Source organism: Betta splendens, chromosome 6, assembly GCF_900634795.4.
Source record: "Betta splendens chromosome 6, fBetSpl5.4, whole genome shotgun sequence".
Classification (NCBI taxonomy): Eukaryota; Metazoa; Chordata; class Actinopteri; order Anabantiformes; family Osphronemidae; genus Betta; species Betta splendens.
In genome coordinates this window covers 3,434,995-3,445,948 of record NC_040886.2, presented here as the reverse complement: position 1 = coordinate 3,445,948, position 10,954 = coordinate 3,434,995, and the positions used below count along the sequence as shown (strand labels likewise).

The 10,954-nt window shown below is 42.3% G+C and overlaps 2 protein-coding genes across 5 annotated transcripts; both read left to right on the top strand.

The window, feature by feature from the left end:
- Positions 1–1,502: 1,502 nt before the first annotated feature.
- si:dkey-12e7.4 (uncharacterized protein LOC558132 homolog) lies at positions 1,503–4,390 on the top strand. 3 transcript variants are annotated; one of them, XM_041071295.2, is made up of 6 exons: positions 1,503–1,852; positions 2,002–2,053; positions 2,138–2,325; positions 3,525–3,605; positions 3,863–3,973; positions 4,107–4,390. In XM_041071295.2, the coding sequence occupies exons 1-6, from the start codon at positions 1,700–1,702 to the stop codon at positions 4,218–4,220; spliced, it is 699 nt and encodes a 232-aa protein (XP_040927229.1). In that variant the 5' UTR covers positions 1,503–1,699; the 3' UTR covers positions 4,221–4,390. The 3 variants fall into 3 exon arrangements, with proteins under 3 accessions (XP_040927229.1, XP_029008833.1, XP_029008834.1); XM_029153000.3 differs by having other exon boundaries at positions 1,508–1,852; positions 3,525–3,695; XM_029153001.3 differs by having other exon boundaries at positions 1,511–1,852; positions 2,138–2,259; positions 3,525–3,695.
- Positions 4,391–4,529: 139 nt separating this feature from the next.
- syt19 (synaptotagmin XIX) lies at positions 4,530–10,432 on the top strand. Of its 2 annotated transcripts, none has more exons than XM_055509505.1 (9): positions 4,530–4,972; positions 5,748–5,985; positions 6,058–6,131; positions 6,515–6,649; positions 6,944–7,129; positions 7,284–7,433; positions 7,524–7,643; positions 7,839–7,950; positions 9,425–10,432. In XM_055509505.1, exons 2-9 carry the CDS (start codon positions 5,784–5,786, stop codon positions 9,730–9,732), a joined length of 1,287 nt encoding a protein of 428 aa, XP_055365480.1. In that variant the 5' UTR covers positions 4,530–4,972; positions 5,748–5,783; the 3' UTR covers positions 9,733–10,432. The 2 variants fall into 2 exon arrangements, with proteins under 2 accessions (XP_055365480.1, XP_055365479.1); XM_055509504.1 differs by having other exon boundaries at positions 4,530–5,094; positions 9,425–10,430.
- Positions 10,433–10,954: the final 522 nt, after the last annotated feature.

Below are 10,954 nucleotides of genomic sequence, written 5' to 3'. Positions count from 1 at the left end.
CATACATAAAGAAATGACAAACCCTCACTAGGAAAATCTATGGTCGATTAGGCTGCACATATAGTTGTGAAATGTCCCCTTACCCTGAGGAAGTTTACTACGGTCAGTATAATGATGTAACCACTGTTGACCATGTGCTATGGCTTTGAGACAGAAATACATTAAGATATTTAACAAACTTGTTAATCTTGTTCATATTCTATGCTTTTGCTGGAAATGTCACTCTGAAATCTTTACTATCTTTACTCTCACTCTAACTCACTCTCGAAAGTGTAGCTCAAACTAATAGAGAAATTAGACATGGTCTCAATCTATCTATTTCTCATTGTCTGAAGGTTATTAACTGAGAGAATATATTTCTGGTGCAGCTGTAGATGTTAAATGAACTCTGGTGAACATAAAATGCATCATCTGTTATATGATTTTGTCAAGTAGGCAAATATTTAAAGATGTAAATGGAAACACCCCGCTTTGGGTTTCTACTGTCTCTCTGCAATCTGCAGAGCTGCTGCAATCCAAGCCATTAACTGATTGCTGAATATTTTGTGGAGACAATACCTCGGCGCTGTGAATGCCAGTTAACACCCTCCAGCTTCAGGAGCACAACACATTGTACCACTACCAACTCATCATCTGCACTGTGCGCTGTGTGCCAAAGCAATGTGTCTGTAAATGGAGGCATGGAAGCCAAATTCCAAATTAACTGACCTGGTGCAGACCAGGGATATCTGCAGCTCCCAAGCACCAGAAGCTTTAAGAAAACCTGGAGTCAGGAAGCTGCCAAGGAAACCATCTGTGTGCTGTGGCTGCATAAGCTCCATCAGCTGTGCTGTCACTCTTATCTCTGCACCTCCATCTCAGCTTCAATATTTGAAAACTTACTGAAAGCAAACACAAACTGTGGATCCCCTCTCTCCTTTACAAAATAACTTTCTTTACAAATAAAGAGACAAGTTAATTATAAAGGAAATTATTATGTTCATTACTTTTGCATTTGAATACTGCCCTTTCGATTTTGTCAAACATCCTACCTCAGATTTGAATGAAAGCAAACATGTTCTACGTTATCATGTGAGATCCGACCAAATACAGATTGGTTTATGTCTGTCACAGGCTAAAGATATCATTAGTAGAAAGGTCTAATCAAATGTATTCAATACATTCAAGTGAGATATTATTTCACTTATTAATATGAGGATTTAATATTATTATTGATTCATTAAGTCAAGTTTATTACGTACAGTATATTAAATCTGATTTAGTTTGCTTTTGAAATGTTTCTGTATTTTATTTAAATAACAGTACTTATTATTAAACATATGCATTTTTCAATAGTACAGTAGATCACTGATTTATAACGATTTAGTAGTATTGTTAGTGATTTACAAGGGATATGTAATTGTGGGCAATGACTCGTGGAAAACGTGAACTTGTATTGTGCGCGTGACGTCCAGGATGGCATAAGATCGTAATAGAGTATTATTTGCTCTTCTCAGCGTTTCCAGCCTCCAGCACCGCCAGTGTAGCTGCGCTCCGCTGGACCATCTCCGTGTTCTACAGGTTCCGTTTCCGTTTGGTCAAGCGGAGCAATCCTCCCACCTACCGGGGCGGTCGCGTGACCGCTGCCCCCTCTTTAGCACGAGAACTTTCTGTTACGACACAACTTCACCCGCTAACGGTAAATAGACACGTTAGAACCATGTCCGGCGCTGTGAATTTCAAAGAGTGCGGCTCTGTGCTGGTGACGGGAGCCAGCCGTGGGCTCGGCCTGCAGATCGTGGAGAGTTTGGCGAGTGGCGGATTCTCACCCGGAAAGATCGTCGCCACGGCCCGAAACCCGGAGCGCGCGCAGGTAAACAAATCACAGCTCGGCACTAAACGCCCGTACTAACGTTAACGTTCAGCTGACGTACACTCGCTACAGAGGTAACTAATAAATCCTAACACCAGAGGCGACCGGAAGGTGAATCAGTAATATTAAAACACACATTCTGACCCCAGAAACTCCAGGAGCTGGCCTCCAAGCACTCCAACATCCACGTTATAGCATTAGGTAAGACTGTAATAAATGACGCCCGCTGTCACGCTGTCAATTGGTCTAATGACTGTGTTGATGTGGGGGTTGTGGATGTTACAGATGTAGTGAGCCAGGAAAGCATCGAGAAGGCCGCTGCGGAGGTGACCCAGCTGCTTCCAGAACATGGCCTCAACTGCCTCATCAACAACGCAGGCATCAGTGTGTCGGCTGACTTCAATACGGTGACTGCAGAAAAGATGATAGAGACCTTCCATACCAACACCGTGGCTCCTCTAATGGTCACCAAGGCAATGCTACTGGCAAATAGTCTTTGGAGACCACTTAGCAACCCTCAAAAAAGGATTTGTGAAAGAAATGCAAAATGTGACCGGTTCAGAGAAGAGTCCAGTCAGTCATCAGGAGCAGCGCTGGGGAGCTGAATGCAGCAAACTAAAAAAAGGGTGACCCTGAAGGACAAAATGAACAGAAAGCCCTTAGCCCAGTCCAGACTGCATTTCATAAATATTCATTAAAAGTGTGGGTTCAGTTGGCCTCAGAGTAGGGGACAGACTACAGAGCAGCACCCTGAGCCCGTAGAAATTCAGCCACTGATCAAAAACAAGTCAGCAGGGCAAATATTTGCTGACACAGTTTGCTTCAAGTGAAGGGCAGTCCGAAGTTTAAAACTTCCTGTACAACTTTATGGAAAGAAACAGTGGAGCAGAGACTGCTTGCTGTGGACTAGGGCGAGATTCCCAGCAAGCGGAAATACAGATGTTTGACACTAGGACTGAAGCCTTATTCACAATAAATACAGTCCTTAGACTCCATATCCTTTTTTCTTGCTGTGTAGAGGCATGGCGACCGTGGATAACACAGTGGGACATCCTATCCTGACCTCTTTTAACCTCAGTGATAAATACACATCACTTTGTCAACTTTGTTCAATTTTATTTGTCACAAAAGAAACCCACAATTTAAGACTTACAAGTATGGGAATAAGTACGGGAGCTTATTGTGTGATGGACATTCATGATGCTGTTAAGCACAGTTTTCTTTTCTCACAAATACTGTGTACCAACATCGTGTTTGTTTGTGAGTACACTGTAAGATCACACTTTGTGGAAAATTTGTGCTGAAAAGCAGTAAATTACAAATACTGTAGTTAGTAGTACTGGTTTCTAATTATAACCTCTAATCTCAGTTAAGCCGTAACTGCTTGTAAACTATTATGTAGCCTGAACCAAATCCATGTGAAAAATTCAGGCAGTTTCTTACCAAGGTGGATATATTGCCACTAGATGGCAGCACCACGCTTTAAAAGAGTAGAGGACCAGTGTTGGCTCCTACCACTGCTATAAAGTCTGACTGCCTCAGACACCGCTCTGTGCTCTCTCAAATTTTTTCTTCTTTACTGTGTAATTGGTTCCATTTTGTGTCTAATGGTGTGACTGCGCTCTGTCATCTTTTAGAGTCATGTCTGTGTTTTTGCTCCTGCCCTTGACAGGCCTTCCTGCCCCTGTTGAGGCAAGCAGCATCCAGAGGAGGAGCAGGTGGCTCAAGGAGCATGAGTATCCAGAGGGCAGCAGTAATTAATATAAGCTCAGTGCTGGGCTCTCTGGAGCTCAACTGGAAAGCAGAAACCTTTAATAAGTGGTACCCCTACAAGGCATCCAAGGTATTGATAACGTGGAAAGAAATTAGTTTAGCTACTGTGTAGAGCCATGTAATACGTAGCTGTGTAATGTAGGATGCTGTGGGGAAAGATCATCTGTGGTTTTAACTTTTCTATAGTGGTTTGGGTTATGCATCACTATGAATGCATCACTTTGTTTGCATTCATAGTGTGCCTTGAACATGGTGAGTCGTTGTATGGCATTAGACCTGGAGGCTGATGGGATTCTCTGCATGGCTATTCATCCTGGATGGGTCCGCACTGACATGGGAGGGTGTGAGGTATGAACTAAGAGATGCATTACAATGATACATTTTGTCTCACGTGAAATGTACTGTATATATTCTTAGATTTTGAAGTGTTTACTGCATTCTAATTTTTAGGACACAAGTGTTACTTTGTGTTTCTCTATAGGCCCCACTGAGTCCAGAAGAGAGCATCTCTTCCACATTGTCTGTGATTGGTGGATTAACTGAGAAGGATCATGGGTCATTTCTAGACTATACAGGAGAGGTGTTGCCCTGGTGATCCTAATGATCACAGAAATAGGGCATACAGTTATGTACACTATGCATGTATCAGTAGGGTTTTTCTTCGGTATTAAACTGAAATGCAAAGTAGTGAAAATGTTTAATTGAGCCAATGAACTGCCTGAAACGCTATATATTACAATAAAGGTGTTTTTCTGAAGTTTCAAACCACAAACTCCTCTTTTTTTTGGTACGTCTCGATCAGTAGGCATTGCTTCAAAGATGTAAGGTTTCTGTGAGCAAATGACGACAATGACAGTTTCAATGTCAAGTGTAATGAAGTGGTCATTTAAATCCTAAATTTGTAAAGTGTCATTGAACTTTAGCCATTCCAGTTGTAGAAGCGGGGCCATTTCTGCATCGCTTCCACTTTACAGCACCTGTCGCTGCAGCTTGTTTGGTTACAGTTACATGATGGATGACATTAAACACTTTGTAAACCCATCTTACTTGGAGTAACCAAGTGCAATGGCTGCTGACTATTCTGTGCAGTGCAGTGCTCCATGCTACTTATGAGTGAGTTGACACATTGATTTAGCCCAGTCTAATTTGTCTTACTTCGATATTTGGCAAATGGGTGTACAGAGGACAGCTGGGATTAGGCCAAGTTTAGCTCCTTGAAATGGTACTTAAATGTGATCAAACCAGTTTTCCCACTGTTGTGGAAGAAGTCATGTGCTGGCTGTGTTTGTAGAGAGAGAGAGAGAGGTAGAGCCAGGAAGCGAGCAGAGAGCCAGTTAAAGCAGACAGGTAAATGATAAGGTGCTGCTTTGCATTTCTGTTGCAGATGAGCATTTTGTTTCTGTGACATGAAGAAGTCAGGACATCACTCTCATGTCCAAGGAAGAGGATGAGTATCTGATACTTTACTGGTAAATATGTTTGAACGGGTTGGTTAATGTGGAGACCAGGAGCAGAAGAGCCTGTCCAGTAACTGATTGTTCTTTCTTTATGTGCTGTACATGTGCTACATCTCTCTTCATACATCATCCCGTTTTACATGATGTGTGAGAATGTAGCGTTATCGTTACAGTAAATGATTATGTGGCAGTTGCACTGCTGCAGTGTATGTTTGGTAGAAACTTTTATCCTGGTTTTTCAGTGTCTAAGTGTTTGTGCTGAAATGTGGGAGATGTATTTTTCCTACTGCCTGTAAGTGTTTATATTTTGTGGTGATCTTGATCTTCGTATGCATTTGTATTAACAGTTTATGACTTAATCCATGCTTTATTTGCTTAGTGTCAAGAATACCAGAATGTAACAAAAATGGTCACATCTTCCAATTCTCTCTTGTGAAACACAGAAGCAGTACATATGTTGGTAATTTAATTAACACGATTAATAATGTCAAAGTACGAACTAGAAGTGGGACAGACTGTTTAATGTAGCTCACATATAATATGTCCTGGAAACCAGGAATACCTGGACAGATTTAATCAAAGCCCATGTGTTGGTGTTTCATGGTTGACCATATCTGGTTAACGCTACATCCAAACCTTTTGGTCTGTTTTCCTGCATTGCATAGGTACAGTATGTTCAGGACACATGGAGGTGGAGATTCATGTTAATACCAATGGACCATCCAGCCCAGGTGAAGCTGCTGTCTGCAGCTGGAGACCTCCACATGCCGTTCTCAGACGCCATCAAGTACTGCATCCTGGGCATCTCTGTGACTCTCCTACTGCTGGCCCTGGCCATTCTGGGCTGGCAGACCTTCAGATGCTGCACACAGACCCACACTGCATACACTGAGCAGGATACATGTGAGTGGGAGTACAGTAGTAAACAGTACAGCAAACATTTTGTGTCTGACTGAAGCATTTGATTGATTCTAGTGAAAAGTGATCTGCTGTACTCGGATGAAAAGTCAGACACAGGAGGAAACTACAGTGGAGCTCCAAGTATGAAGGTAAAAAGTGTGGAGGAGGAGGTGATGATGTGTTACAGTTTGTAAGCCAAGGTAAACCACAGTGACGTACTGCACTGTGCTCCCCTAACAGTCACATGTTGTTTGTATAGTGGCTGCTGTCTTTTCTGCAAGTGTGTCAGGAAAAGTCCTCAAACATGTCTCTATAAATGCTCAGTCTTAAAGGAAGTGTAACCTTAGATTTGTTCAAATATTTTATTATGGTCCAGACTCTGTCTGATGTTTGCAGATGCATCAAACCTGTAAATATTAATTATCTGGTTCAAACAAAGGAGGACTGAGACTAGACACGTCAAATGAAGCTGACGGCTGTGTAGCTGGCCTGATACAGGTGGCACATGACTGTTTGTGTTTGTGCTCTGTAGGTGGAGAACGTCAACACAGAGGTCCGCAGACTGAGCCGCTGCCTTTCTCAGGGCTCGCTGTCCTCTCCAGAATACAAGCAAACAGCTGGAGAAACAGGCGAGAAAGCCAGCCTTAAAACGGTACCAGGCGGACAGGTACTGTATGCTCAAAGAGAATTCTTTTCACATGCATAATGTCTGCCAAGTCATTTGTACTGATCCTGTAAAAACTCAGAATGTGAAAACTAAATTTCATCCAAGTTCGTCTTTAAATATTTAGAGACTCATTTTAAGTTTTTACTATATAAGTGTGTTTGGATTACTTCTAATTTTATCTTCATCGTTTCATCAGGAACATTTAACTATAATTGATAATCACTGAACTACTGTAAAAATACATAGGGTACATTATCAAGCATTAATTGCATATTCCCCATACTCTTGTACCAGGTTAGTGGATCGCTTTGTTTCTCAGTCTACTATGACCAGCTCCAGGCCCGTTTGGTGGTCACCATCTTGCAGGTGGATGGGCTTGTGAAGAAAAGCGAGACCCGCAGTCTTCAGCTATTTGTCCGAATTCGACTCATGAGGGCAGGGTTAGACGGCGTGGAAGTTGAGGACTGTACAGATGAGCAGGTATTACTTTAATCAGTAACCAGGTACTAAACTAATAAATCTTATGCATATGTCAGTTTAATTAGTACAATGTAGATTTTTTTTTTCAAATCTGGAGCATCGTCTCTGCACTGTATCAGAATGCTTAGCAGGATTACTGCTGTGAATGTCTTAGGGTGAAGAGACACCACCTATCATGTGGACAGTGCTAAGCGAGTGGCAGACTCGCATTGTGAAAGGCAGCTGTAACCCTTTATTCGGAGACCAGTTCAGCTGTGTTCTGCAAGACGACAAGGAACTTCAGCGCATCACACTGAGGATGGAGGTCCTGCAGTACACAGACACACCCCTCATTCCCGCACTATCTTACATATAGTCAATTCAAAATGATTTTATCTATCTGTATGCGTCTCAGGTGAGGGATTTTGATAAATTCTCAAGACACTTGGTTTTAGGAGAGGTGAGGGTTTCTTTACGGCAGCTCAGCATCTGCTACCCGTTGGAGCTTCATGAGGATCTGCAGATACCCCAGAAGGTAGAGCTGTACTTTGACACTCAATCATTTCTAATCCTTAAAATGAGAGGGTGTTTACAAATGTTTCACTGGTGGTGTAAATAAGGTTTATGTGTGCAAAAGTTTTATTCTTGTACTTGTATGTGATTATGTTACAGATCTTATACCATATCAAAGATTGTGTTGCAGTGTTTAATCTTCTCACTTACTGGACAGGATCTGGTGGGACAGGTGCTACTGTCATTGAAGTTTCTCCCCACATCTCAGAGGCTTGAGGTTGGTCTGCTGAAGGTCCGAACAGGCCTCAATAACAGACGTTCAGATGCCGGTAAATAGCATGCACCTTTGTAAAAGTAAAGCCAGTAGGTTAAAAGAAACTAGGTTAAAAGAAACTTTGGAAAATGTAAACTTAATGCATTTAGGCAGACTCATGTGACAGTTTTAAGAGGTGTAATATTTAAATACAGTAAGGTGAGCAAGATAAAATGATTTACAGAAAGGGCGTAAGGCTTTGTCCTGGTCACTAGGTGGCAGCAGATTCTAAGAGCTTTATTGTGGCTGAGGAGATGAGCCAGCAGGTGTGATTTAAAGTATTTGGTCCAGAACAGGGTGTCAAATGTTGTGAGCTGATGACCCAGGGGGGGAGATGGCAGGTTAAATATGGCTTCTTTGCAAGGATGGCATTTTACAGATAGCTGGAGATACAGTGAACTACAGTAAGGGGCAATAAGTACTGTAACAGAAAGCAAATTCAACAGAGGGACTGTCAGGAATTGTTCCAGTGTGTTCCAGTTTTGTCATTATATTGAGAATATAGTGTAAATTTGTAACACAGGCCAGGTTTAAACACACTTCAATCACAGGTCTAGTCCAGGGAGATAAACACAGTCACAGACTCGCAGACATCCAAGTCCGAATACTTACCTTCAAGGACAGTGAAAAGCAGAGTCATGACCAAATGTCACAACTCTCCAATCAAAGAGACAGAATTAGAGGTTAAAAAAGTTTGCTATAGATCAGTACAAATAAAGAGTACAAATTAACTCACAACAGTAGAGGATCAGGCAGAGCAGGCTTGTCAGAAGTTAGTTGAAATCAATACGACAGATGAGCAAACAGTCCGGAGAGTCTCCAGGAAGGCAGACAGCAGCCTGTCTGGGAAACCTCTCCCACACCCTCTCCAGTGAGCTCTTATTTCGTAATTGCAATCAGAAAGACTTCTGGGAACAGCATCCCGGAAGTCACTGACTTGCTGTAAAGTTCAAACGGGGACTCACTCACGGACTGTCACCCTCAGTCACATGCTACACCTCGGACAGGTCACCACGCCATCACAGGGCCACACATAGACAACCACTCACTCTCACACACTCACAGTTTAGACCCCCTAGTCAATCTAATTGAAAACTGAAGTAGAATCCCACACAGACACTATAGGAGAAAGGTTCTGTCCTTTACAAATTTCCAGAGTCGAAGTGTAGACCTTCTAAAGAAACCTTACATTTTTGGGTAGAGCATACCTCAGATCTACATATTGCTGATCCTTACTCAGTATAAGCATGGACTAAGGAGTTTCTAAGAGAAAATGTGAGCATTTATAGTTTAAAGTTACACTACACTTTCCAGGTTACTCTCTGTACAAAGGATGAAGGGAAAATAAACTCATTAAATTGGTCACTAAACAGAAATGTATAGTCAATTTACCCACAACTGAACTGAATATCCCTCTGTATCAGAATGTTTTATTGTCCTACAGATACAGATTGCATTCCCTGTTTCTGATTGTTTTTTCTCTTGTGCAGCCTTGTTTGCAAGAATCGGTGTGCAGTGCAACCAGTGTAAGCTGAGGTACCAAAAGACCTCTGCGGTGGCATTGTGCCTGGTGACCGTCTTCAATGAGGTCGTCATCTTCTCACTACCAGAGTTGCCTCTGGAGCAATGTAAAATTTTGGTTTCAGTGTACGAGACCAGCAAGGCTAAGAAATCGACAAAGTTTCTGATAGGACAGTTGAGTGTGGGGAGAGAGAAAACTTTTGAAGACAAGCACTGGAGCTTGATGATGCAGTCAGTACGCCAGCCAATAGCTAAGTGGCATGGCCTACTCATCTGAGTTACAGCTCCTAAAATCCTCCCCTGCCGCACTTCCTGGATGACTGGGCATTCTGTTGGTAAAACTACAGGCCAAATCTGACTGCACTGAGGTAGAGAGACATGTCTACTGCAGTCAACACAGTGACTGCCAACATATCCTGAGGTTACACAATCTACGTATACTGTATCACTTCTATCTCTTTAGTGCTTTATCTTTAAATTCCTTATAGTAAAAAGACTTTTAGCGAGACTTTACACTTCCGAACTTAAGTCTAATGAAGTTTAAGGTACTGTATGTACTGTAAGATGTTTATATTGGTTTGCTGCTGGATATTGACTCATCAAATTTTATTTCATATGAAACACTTTATGAATCATAGATAGAAAGACACAAGACATGGCTATATTAAGTAAGTGTCACACTTACCACGAATTTTAAGGTTTGTTTACACTTAAGCACTATAATCATGTTTAATTGTAAATTGCAAAGATGGTACAAGTACGCAAATTACATCAAAGCTATACTTACTGAAGTTACTTACTGAAGTACAGCATAAAATTGCAATTACTGTACATTACTTACATTACACATGACAGCAATAAAAGTGAATCCTTTCAGCCTGCCTGAATATATATTCAGTTAACAGAACACACACACACACACACTCTATTCTCACCCTCCGCGGGTGGTCTCATCCCCTTTCCAAGCTCGGGTCCTCTACCAGAGGCCAGGGAGCTTGAGGGTTCTGCGCAGTATCCTTGCTGTTCCTAGGACTGCACTTTTCTGGACTGAGATTTCGGATGTTTTTCCAGGGATCTGTTGTAGCCACTCCTCCAGTTTGGGGGTCACAGCCCCTAGTGCTCCGATCACCACAGGCACCACTGTGGCCTTCACCTTCCAAGCCTTCTCCAGTTCTTCTCTGAGCCCTTGGTATTTCTCTAGTTTCTCATGTTCCTTTTTCCTGATGTTGCCATCGCTTGGTATTGCCACATCCACCACTACAGCTTTCCTCTGCTCTTTGTCCACCACCACAATGTCTGGTTGGTTCGCCATTACCATTCTGTCAGTCTGGATCTGGAAGTCCCACAGGATCTTGGCTCGCTCGTTCTCTACCACCTTGGGAGGTGTTTCCCACTTTGACTTTGGGGTTTCCAGTCCATACTCCGCGCAGATGTTCCTGTATACTATGCCAGCCACTTGGTTATGGCGTTCCATGTATGCTTTGCCTGCCAGCATCTTA